Below are 11,365 nucleotides of genomic sequence, written 5' to 3' on the forward strand. Positions count from 1 at the left end.
GATGGTGAAATCTCAGTTTATCTAAGCTAATAGCAACATTTAATGGTCACTCGTATCAGAAACAATTCAGTTTGTATCTGTTTTTTTTATCTGTATCTAAGGGTAGATCTAAAATGTGACATGTTATGTAAACCAGATTTTTTTTTTTTGGTAATGGAAGAACTGAACAGTATTACTGAAAAGTCAGTGAAAAAAGTAAGTGGTAATATTAAAAATCTGCAGTCTCACTTTAATAGAACTGGCAAACAATCTTGTCACTCACCAAGATATATCCCAGAATCATAAATGCAAAAAATAATATATTGCTCCTAAATGAACAGACACTAATAATCCAAGGGCAAGGAACAAGGCAGATTTGCAATTCTTTGCCAGGTTGGAGAAAGTCTGAATGCTGCGGATTGACTGAAAGACTTGCTACCTACAATCTTTCTATAGTACCAGAGCCCAAATGGCCCAAAAAGGCCTGAGGGCTACAAAGTGGTGCGATACAGTACGCGGTGTATTGAAACTCTTATGTACCCTTCTCACAAATAGATGAGCGGCTAACAGGCAAAAAACAAGTAAGACAAAGCAGCCAAATCAGAGCCCAGCAAAATTCAAAGAAAGAAGGGTAGTCAGGATAAGCCTGGTCAGGTGAACAAGAAGAGGATCAGAATAAAAACAGGCTTGGGCATCTGTAAATAGTTAATTGGCCTACATATATATCTGACTGGACAGGAATGTATATCTCATACAATCTAATTCTCTTTCACAGGATCCCAGATTTTCACTGAAACTCTCTCGCTACCTTCTTCTTTACTGAGGATTCCTGCCTTGGGCATCATTCACCCACAAAGCAGAGGCCAAAGGGACCTAGAGCTGGTAACACCAGGGAATACGACATAACACCCTTGGGCCAAGTTCTTCCACACGTCATGTCTGGCTCTAAGGGACGTCTCACAGTAGGGGAAGATTAACACTAACCCCTACACAATCATTGGGCTGAATTAGAAAATGCAATAACAGTGATGCAATTTTGCAACAGAAAAAAAAGTTAAATTTTCGCAGCAACAATTCAAAAAAGTCTTGCATGGACTTTTCCTATCAGATTTTTTATGTAAATGTTAGACATTCATGAAAACGAGTTTAGTTGAGTTTGGAAATTAAAAAAAGATTAGAAATAATAGTTTTAGTAAATGTGCCCCCTAGTGGGTGGGAGGGGGTAAAATTTAAGTTAAAACTCACTTGCCTTCATCAGCGATTGCTGCGCTGCCCAAAGGACTCCCACAAACCCACAACTGCATGCATCACAGGAATGAATAGCAGAAAGGACATTTATAAACAGAAAACAAATTAAGCAAGTTTTTTTTGATATAAGAAAGTTTGTCAAACTGGTATTTGGGGTTTGTGGTTCTTTTAATACTCTGTGGCCCCCAGACACTTTCATATGTGACACATATTCTTTACAAGTTCCTCTGTCACCTGGAATTTAATTTATAGGAGTATTTGATCTGGATTATAATGAACTAGATAGAAACAAGTAGTCTGGTTTATATTAATCTCTCTGCTCACATATCCTCCGTTTTTAACTCTTAATGAACTGAAAGGTTTTTGATTAAAATTGACTTATTACTTTTAGGCTGCCTATGATATTGTCGTATCGTGTTTTTAAATATTAATTGTTCTTAACCTTATTGATATGTACTCATGGCCGAACAGTCTATTTTAGTTGCATGTTTTAATACATAAGTTTAAGGGGCAATTAAACTGAATATATTTTAAATGATAATTGGAAGGCCTTACCTACCATTTATTTTTCATAAAGTAATGGAGAGAACTGGGGATGCCCATATAGACTTATGATGACTGCTTTTCTTGGGCCATGGTCCCTCTTTTGAACCCCTAGTGGGGCAAAATACCTATTCCTGCTGCCCCCCCGACTTCTGTTTTTTGCCACACAGACCCCTTTCCCTCTGCCTTTTACATCTGGTGCTGGAGCGGGGTATTCTGGGGCAGAAGCAAACAAGCACATGTTACTGCTCTGGAGATCCTGAACTATCATAAAATAGGCAAAACTGGTGTCAGCAGTCCAAGGGGCGATCTTTGTAGCTCTCCATTTCAATTCCATGGATTTCTTTTTACTGTCACTGCAACAGATTTCTGTCTAAAACTTTCATCAAATATGTCTTAAATGGAATGGTAATTGTGATACTAGATGTAAAAATAAACTAATATTCTATATTATTCCAAACATTTTAATAAGGGGGCATCAGGTATTAAGGCTACTGGTCTGACAGCACGAGGCAGGGATGTGAAAGCCCAAATACCAAACAGCAATACCTAGGTTTTGGCTATCTCTCAGTACAGGCTATGAGCAAACTTAGGGGGCTGTTCCTGCTGAATTGTGCTTAGTACAGGGGAATACCTATGCTGCCATAGTTTTATGGTATCTCTCTGTACAGGCTATGAGCAAACTTGGGGGACTGTTCCCACTGAATTGTGCTTAGTACAGGGGAATACCTATGCTGACATATTTTTATGTTTCGCTTTTCTGTAGAGATTACAAAACAGAATAATGATTTGTTCCAGCCATAAAGACTTCCATTATGAGCTCTTTTTACTAATCACATCCACTGGCTGCTAAGGCCCAGCCCCTTCTGGGGTCACCTTGGGAAACAATTGTACCCTCAAGATTCTGAATGGTTAACGAAAAAGGAAAGATAAAAGCCAGCTGAGAGCCAGGGATCCCCTTCCATCTTCCTGCTGCAAGAAGAAAGAGGATCGCTGGCTCGCAGCTACCCCTGGCTAGTGCAGTGTTCTCCTAACTGAAGCACCAGCCTGGGGTAAAATGTAAGCGATTACAATCACTGGGGGGCACCTACCTGGGCAGCCCCAGTGATTGTCACCTTTCCGTCTCCTTTAATCTAAAATCCATCCTTTGTAAATGCCTGTAAAAGATTACCTTTATTGCCTGCACAAAAAGCCAAAATCTCTTGTCATCTCTTTAATATTTTGTGAAGTGCAAATATCAAGGAACTGTAATATGGTACTTTTAAAGTTTTTATTTTTTTTAATAGCTTACATTATTAATATTTTTTTTACATTTGTATTACATTTATTGTACAAAATATATACATAAATACATGAACACCCTATTTTTTAAGATAGGGTTACATTTACTTATTTACATTTATTTTTCACATTTACTTTATTTCTTCTGTAAATGCTCAGTACAGTAACCGGCGGCAGATGTTACATTCCTGTTCTGGAGATATGCTCTTCTTTGGCCATGGTTCCTCTTCTACAGAGTGCTGGCAGATGTTACGTCACTGTTCTGGAGATCGCACTCTGTATTTCAATTTCATGGATTTCTTGTAAAACGACTGTCTCTGCAACAGAAAAAAGTATAATTATTAGATCTGTAGAGGCCGATATTTTGCGCCTTTGTTTGTGTTTCATCATATCCTGCTATTAGTTATAAACGAGCTGTAACTAGCAGAAAAATACAGCATTGTTCGGACTGTGTTACATGAAGAAATATTCAAATATATGTAATAACATTGTACAGCTCAGTCACTATAAGTAAAAAAATTAACTAGCAGGCACCTGTTGTTCTGTATTTAGGTCCTACAGAACTGGAGCTTCTGGTTCTATTGAAAGGCTCCAACGGCACACAATTAGTCCTTCTCTGTATGTTCCTCTTAGCTCTTCTGCCTTCTCTGAAGATTTAGGCCAAAATCTATTGTTTGGGTGAGATGTTCCTCCACTCCTTGCACACAAACGAAAGTCCTTTTAAATGATTTAAAGGTTCCACATCCTCTATTTCAGAAGGTGGTAACATCTCATAACACGGCCCAGATAAGTCATCTGCTGGTGGCTAAAGACAAAAGATTCAATTAAAGTCATGACAAGTCAAAGGATCCCTTGGGGCAGATGGGCTAAAACATCAGTTTGTTTTTATTAGACATTCATAAATATTTAAAGCTTAAAGAACTGTTTCCCCATTTTGCCAAATGCTCAGCCTCAAAGCAGGTTGCTCCCCAATGAACAATGGTTGGCTCCAGTTCTTACTTTTAGGGCTCTGGCACACGGGGGAGATTAGTCGCCCGCGATTAACTCCCTGTTCGCGGGCGACTAATCTCCCCGAGTTGCCTACCCCTGCCATCCCACCGGCGAACATGTAAGTCGCCGGCGGGATGGCAGACGCGGCGGGGCGATTTGCGGAAATCGCCGAAAAAGCCTCGCGAGTCTTTTTCGGCGATTTGCGCGAAATCGCGCCGCCGCGTCTGCCATCCCGCCGGCGACTTACATGTTCGCCGGTGGGATGGCAGGGGTAGGTAACTCGGGGAGATTAGTCGCCCGCGAACAGGGAGTTAATCGCGGGCGACTAATCTCCCCCGTGTGCCAGAGCCCTTACTGTAAGGCTGTCATAACCTGCTTCTTCTTTGTGGGGACCCTGATATCATCAGTCCTAACTTAATAGGATCATATAAAGCTCAAGTACTTACTGGTATAAAAGGTGGCTTAATTCTCCCAGCTTCCACGGCCTGCCAGTCAATTGGCCTAAAGAAGGGGTGCTGCAAACAGATGTTAAGTCACTGTTCTGGAGTCATGCTATTCTTGGGCCATGGTTCCTCTTCTGGACCCCCAGTGGGTCAAAACCCATATTCCTGCTGGCCGCCTGAGACATCAGTTTTTAAACATACAGAGTGCTGGCAGGGTGCTGCAAGCAGATGTTACATTACAGTTCTGAAGCCATGCTATTCTTCGGCCATGGTTACTCTTCTGAACCCCCAGCGGGTCAAAACCCATATTCCTGCTGGCTGCCCGTGACATCAGTTTTGGGCCATACAGAGTGCTGGCAGGGTGATGCAAGCAGATGTTACGTCACTGTTCTGGAGATCCAGGAAATAGGCAAAACTGGTGTCAGCAGTCCAAGTGCGATTTTTCGCTCTATTTCAATTCCATGGATTTCTTTTTAAACGACTGTCTCTGCAACAGGAAAAAGTATAATTATTAGATCTGTAGAGGCCGACATTTTGCGCCTTTGTTTGTGTTTCATCATATCCTGCTATAAGTTATAAATGAGCTGTAACTAGCAGAAAAATACAGCATTGTTCGGACTATGTTACATGAAGAAATATTCAAATATATGTAATAACATTGTACAGCTCAGTCACTATAAGTAAAAAAATTAACTAGCAGGCACCTGTTGTTCTGTATTTAGGTCCTACAGAACTGGAGCTTCTGGTTCTATTGAAAGGCTCCAACGGCACACAATTAGTCCTTCTCTGTATGCTCCTCTTAGCTCTTCTGCCTTCTCTGAAGATTTAGGCCAAAATCTATTGTTTGGGTGAGATGTTCCTCCACTCCTTGCACACAAACGAGAATCCTTTTAAATGATTTAAAGGTTCCACATCCTCTACTTCAGCAGGTGGTAACATCTCATAACATTGCCCAGATAAGTCATCTGCTGGTGGCTAAAGACAAAAGATTCAATTAAAGTCATGACAAGTCAAAGGATCCCATGGGATAGATGGGCTAAAAAATCAGTTTGTTTTTATTAGACATTAATAAATATTTAAAGCTTAAAGAACTGTTTCCCCATTTTGCCAAATGCTCAGCCTCAAAGCAGGTTGCTCCCCAATGAACCATGGTTGGCTCCAGTTCTTACTTTTACTGTAAGGCTGTCATAACCTGCTTCTTCTTTGTGGGGCCCCTGATATCATCAGTCCTAACTTAATAGGATTATATAAAGCTCAAGTACTTACTGGTATAAAAGGTGGCTTAATTCTCCCAGCTTCCATGGCCTGCCAGTCAATTGGCCTAAAGAAGGGGTGCTACAAACAGATGTTAAGTCACTGTTCTGGAGTCATGCTATTCTTGGGCCATGGTTCCTCTTCTGGACCCCCAGTGGGTCAAAACCCATATTCCTGCTGGCCGCCTGAGACATCAGTTTTTAAACATACAGAGTGCTGGCAGGGTGCTGCAAGTAGATGTTACATTACAGTTCTGGAGCCATGCTATTCTTGGGCCATGGTTACTCTTCTGAACCCCCAGCGGGTCAAAACCCATATTCCTGCTGGCTGCCCGTGACATCAGTTTTGGGCCATACAGAGTGCTGGCAGGGCGATGCAAGCAGATGTTACGTCACTGTTCTGGAGATCCAGGAAATAGGCAAAACTGGTGTCAGCAGTCCATGTGCCGATTTTTCGCTCTATTTCAATTCCATGGATTTCTTTTTAAACGACTGTCTCTGCAACAGGAAAAAGTATAATTATTAGATCTGTAGAGGCCGATATTGTGCGCCATTGTTTGTGTTTCATCATATCCTGCTATTAGTTATAAATGAGCTGTAACTAGCAGAAAAATACAGCATTGTTCGGACTGTCTTACATGAAAAAATATTCAAATATATGTAATAACATTGTACAGCTCAGTCACTATAAGTAAAAAAATTAACTAGCAGGCACCTGTTGTTCTGTATTTAGGTCCTACAGAACTGGAGCTTCTGATTCTATTGAAAGGCTCCAACGGCACACAATTAGTCCTTCTCTGTATGTTCCTCTTAGCTCTTCTGCCTTCTCTGAAGATTTAGGCCAAAATCTATTGTTTGGGTGAGATGTTCCTCCACTCCTTGCACACAAACAAGAGTCCTTTTAAATGATTTAAAGGTTCCACATCCTCTACTTCAGCAGGTGATAACATCTCATAAAATTGCCCAGATAAGTCATCTGCTGGTGGCTAAAGACAAAAGATTCAATTAAAGTCATGACAAGTCAAGTCATCCCTTGGGGCAAATGGGCAAAAACATCACTTTTTATTTTATTATACATTAATAAATATTTAAAGCTTAAAAAACGGTTTCCCCATTTTGCCAAATGCTCAGCTTCAAAGCAGGGTGCTCCCCAATAAACCATGGTTGGCTCCGGTTCTTACTTTTACTGTAAGGCTGTCATAACCTGCTTCTACTTTGTGGGGACCCTGATATCATCAGTCCTAACTTAATAGGATCATATAAAGCTCAAGTACTTACTGGTATAAAAGGTGGCTTAATATTCCAAGCTTCCAGGGCCTGCCAGTCAATTGGCCTAAAGAACGGGTGCTGCAAGCAGATGTTACGTTACTGTTCTGGAGTCATGCTATTCTTGGGCCATGGTTAATATTCTGGACCCCCAGTGGGTCAAAACCCATATTTCTGCTGGCCGCCCGCGACATCAGTTTTTCGCCATACAGAGTGTTGGCAGGGCAATGCAAGCAGATGTTACATCACTGTTCTGGAGATCCAGGAAATAGGCAAAACTGGTGTCAACAGTCCAAGTGCCGATTTTTTGCGCTCTCTATTTCAATTCTATGGATTTCTTTTTAAACGACTGTCTCTGCAACAGGAAAAAGTGCAATTATTAGATCTGTAGAGGCTGATATTTTGCACAATTGTTTGTGTTTCATCATATCCTGCTATAAGTTATAAGTGAGCTGTAACTAGCAGAAAAATACAGCATTGTTCGGACTGTGTTACATGAAGAAATATTCAAATGTATGTAAGTAAAAAAAATTAACTAGCAGGCACCTGTTGCTCTGTATTTAGGTCCTACAGAACTGGAGCTTCTGGTTCTATTGAAAGGCTCCAACGGCACACAATTAGTCCTTCTCTGTATGTTCCTCTTAGCTCTTCTGCCTTCTCTGAAGATTTAGGCCAAAATCTATTGTTTGGGTGGGATGTTCCTCCACTCCTTGCACACAAACGAGAATCCTTTTAAATGATTTAAAGGTTTCACATCCTCTACTTCAGCAGGTGATAACATCTCATAACACTGCCCAGATAAGTCATCTGCTGGAGGCTTAAGACAAAAGATTCAATTAAAGTCATGACAAGTAAAAGGATCCCTTGGGACAGATGGGCTAAAACATCAGTTTGTTTTTATTAGACATTAATAAACGTTTTCCCCCTTAAAAAACTGTTTTCCCCATTTTGCCGAATACTTAGACTTAAAGCAGGTTGCTCCCCAATGAACCATGGTTGGCTCCAGTTCTTACTTTTACTGTAAGGCTGTCATAACCTGCTTCTTCTTTGTGGGGACCCTGATATCATCAGTCCTAACTTAATAGGATCATATAAAGCTTAAGTACTTACTGGTATAAAAGGTGGCTTAATTCTCCCAGCTTCCACGGCCTGCCAGTCAATTGGCCTAAAGAAGGGGTGCTGCTTGATGTTGCCAACAAAATTCCGCCTTTTAGATGGGGAGTATGTCAGCAGCTGAAAAAAAGAGTTTATGTATTAAACAATGTATGATACAAAGCCAAGGCTGTGTGCTTCTGAACACCTGAAGACATCTGTTTTTATCAAATTAAGAGAGATGTTGGCATTAGCAGTCTATAGCAGTCTAAAACTGAAACTGCTAATAGCTCAGAAACCAATAAAACCAGAAAAATTCATGTAAATTGTGAAGTGCTCAAGGAACACTACATAGATATACATCAATTACATTTTTGTATTTAGATGCCCTTCATTAATAGACCAAAATCCCTTTTCTATACTTACATTCGTAAGAATGTCCTTTGCCTCTGTGTTTAGGTTCTCTGGACATTGTAGGGTCTTTCTGAACCAGGAGAAGGTGGGTATTCTCCCAGTGAGCATCTCATACAATATCACTCCAAGTGACCAGTAGTCTACACAGGAGTCATATACCATCCAAATTATCTGTAACACAAGCAGTTGGAGAAAACTACTCACTAAACTATCCTTGTAATACAAAATAAAAGCAAGGCCCAAATGTAAATAAAATTGTTCAAAAGCATAAAGGTTCAAATATACCATAGAAAATGTGTTATCCTTACCTCCGGGGCCATGTAATCATATGTTCCGGCCCAGCCTGTGGTGGTTTCGTCCCCAAACACATTCTCTACAGCCAGACCAAAATCAGCAATCTTAATGTGGCCGGTACTGTCTATCAGAATATTTTCTGGTTTCAGGTCCCTGTAAAGAGAAAATGTGAGATGTGGATATTAGATACCATGGCAACAGAACCACCAAAACTGACCCCTAAGCTCCCAGCCTGGGATCCCAGGTACACAAATAACATCACTTACCGATGAATAATGCCACGGGAATGGAGGAAATTTAGTCCGCACACTATCTCAGCAGCTAATATTCTAAAGAAAAGAAGAATGGAATGGAAATGAATTAGACCCACAATAACTTGATCAAGCACCATGCCAAAATCTCCTAAAAATAAAGAACAGAAACCCTGGAGCAACTTGCCAACCCTTATCACTTGTGCCTTGGGAATAAGGGCTCTTTAATATACAATAAGGTTTGAATTTGTATGTAGGCTTTCCAGCAGTTCAGCCACTACATGGTTCCTACTGCTCACAGAAAGCCAGGACTCACCGTGCGCTGTTCACATCAAGGGGAGCTAAAGCATCCAAAAGGTCTGATAAAGTTCCTCCAGGGATGTACTCCATCACCATATAGATGGCATCCTGTACCAAAAATAATGGGTAGAAGTTACAAAACATTAATGGAAAGTGCCAAGACCAGGTACCCACAGCAAATTTGGGATTATGTTTAGCACAAGTTCCCATGCATCACTGGGGCCTATGGCAGGGAAGAGACTGATAGAGATATTGGTACCTCAGTCTGAAAGGCAGCTTTGCCATGCACGAGGAAGGGGCAGTCCTGTGCAGCTTCTAGTATTCGCCTCTCGCTCATCACAAGGTTTGGATATGCTTTGTCCTTGTTTAACATTTTCACAGCCACCAGTTCAGCTGTCACCTTGTCTCGTGCCAGCACAACCTAAAGAACACAGTAAATAGAAACAGGGCTGACATGTTATTATAAAATTCATATAAAACAATCAATAGTTGCTAATAAAGGCTTGGAGTGGATTAGAGTTACTAAACAAAAGGCCTATATGCATTTAAGTAAATAACATACCGTTCCAAAGGAGCCCGCTCCAAGTTCTCTATAGAACAGGAACCTGTTCATTGACACGGGGCTGGCAATTCCACCTTATTAGAGAAACAAAACAAGACATGTCTTAACATCAACAGTAAGGACACCTAGATAATAAAGGGTCAAAGGGTGCAACCAGTGGGGTAACTATATAGCTTTGTTCACCCCTGTAATAAAATCTTCAGAACCCATACCCAGCCCCTCTTCCTGTCGGCTCACTCACACCTGCTGCAGCGGCTAGTTTGTAAGGGGCATGCAAATGTTCAGGTAGGAGAGCAGCTGGGGGGGTTGCTATACAGCAGACCACACTGTCCAGGCCCCTTTTGTCACCCCACAACCCCTATGGGGCCTGCATCCTCAATAGTTACACCACTGAATACGTTTGTGAACCAGTTAGAATCATAATGGGTAGACAATGTAACCAGGCCTGGACTGGGATTGAAAATAAGCCATGACATTTCAACTACACAGAGGCCCCAACAACCCCCACCAACCCAATGCCCTAACCTATATTATGCTCTATATTCCCCATATGTTATATCAGTGTGATATTCCCAATGTCCTGCTACTTACTTGATCCACTATCACCTTGGGCATTAGCTTGTAGCTGTAATTCTGCATTGTTTGATTGGCTGGCAGCAGCAGATTCAGTCCTTCTTTTCTTTTGTGAGACAAACTCTTCCTCACAGAATTCCTCTTTCTTCCTCTTTCTATGAGGGTCATTCTTTGGCTTTTCCGCCATTTCATCCAATCTGCATTCATTACTTGCTTTCCGAGCCTTTTTCTTAAAAGCAGATGCAAGATTTCTGCCAAAGTTTCTAAGGACAGCGAAGACTTTATCTTTGAACCCCAAAAAATGACTTGTCCTAACTTCTTCTGGCTCAGCGTCTTTACTTTCTTGATTTATGATTGATTCATTGAATTTTCTCTTTTTGGAAAACATATTTATGTAAAATAATATAAAATATAGCCAAAAATATCAAAAAATGAAGAGCACTGTAGGTCTACTCCTACCACTTCCTACAGCAAACCTTCATCTGAACCAACTGTCATGATCAACGGACAAACATGCAGTAACTTTCATGTGACAGGCATGAGATGTCATAATATGGACAGTTAGTTAAAGCCATACACATGAATAAAAGTGCTGATGAGTTTTAATGAATTTAAGAGGGAATATCTTTTATTCAAAAATGAGTCCTTGTTTGAGTTTGCAAAGAAAAAACAAACATTATTATATAATGTCTTTGTTATTATACTGTACGGGTATAGGATTAGTTATACAGAAACCAGTTATCCATAATGCACCAAATTACAGGAAGACCATCTCTCATACACTCCATTGAAAGCAAATCATTTAAATTTTGAGAATGATTTCCTTTTTTTCAGCAATAAAGTGGCTGGGGCAATAATAGGAAGGGAGAGAAGATT

The 11,365-nt window shown here is 40.7% G+C and overlaps 1 protein-coding gene and 1 long non-coding RNA gene across 2 annotated transcripts; both read right to left on the bottom strand.

The window, feature by feature from the left end:
- Positions 1 to 3,043: 3,043 nt before the first annotated feature.
- Positions 3,044 to 5,453, bottom strand: LOC116411072. Its single transcript, XR_004222805.1, has 4 exons — positions 5,189 to 5,453; positions 4,488 to 4,971; positions 3,586 to 3,856; positions 3,044 to 3,368 (listed from the first exon to the last, which is right to left on the bottom strand). It is a non-coding gene; the product is annotated as an uncharacterized LOC116411072 (long non-coding RNA).
- A 249-nt stretch (positions 5,454 to 5,702) lies between these two features.
- LOC116410987 (protein kinase C delta type-like) lies at positions 5,703 to 9,194 on the bottom strand. Its single transcript, XM_031902740.1, has 6 exons — positions 9,070 to 9,194; positions 8,818 to 8,956; positions 8,522 to 8,680; positions 8,114 to 8,236; positions 6,453 to 6,723; positions 5,703 to 6,235 (listed from the first exon to the last, which is right to left on the bottom strand). The coding sequence occupies exons 1-5, from the start codon at positions 9,192 to 9,194 to the stop codon at positions 6,586 to 6,588; spliced, it is 684 nt and encodes a 227-aa protein (XP_031758600.1). The 3' UTR covers positions 5,703 to 6,235; positions 6,453 to 6,585.
- Positions 9,195 to 11,365: the final 2,171 nt, after the last annotated feature.

This window comes from Xenopus tropicalis, chromosome 5, assembly GCF_000004195.4.
Source record: "Xenopus tropicalis strain Nigerian chromosome 5, UCB_Xtro_10.0, whole genome shotgun sequence".
Classification (NCBI taxonomy): domain Eukaryota; kingdom Metazoa; phylum Chordata; class Amphibia; order Anura; family Pipidae; genus Xenopus; species Xenopus tropicalis.

Coding starts and splice junctions, on each gene's coding strand:
- LOC116410987 (XM_031902740.1), bottom strand. CDS start 9,194: ATGGTGCTTGATCAAGTTATTGTGGGTCTAATTCATTTCCATTCCATT. Junction 8,681..8,817: donor ATGATTACATGGCCCCGGAG/GTAAGGATAACA, acceptor CTTGTGTTACAG/ATAATTTGGATGGTATATGA. Junction 8,237..8,521: donor CAAAGGACATTCTTACGAAT/GTAAGTATAGAA, acceptor TCTTTTTTTCAG/CTGCTGACATACTCCCCATC.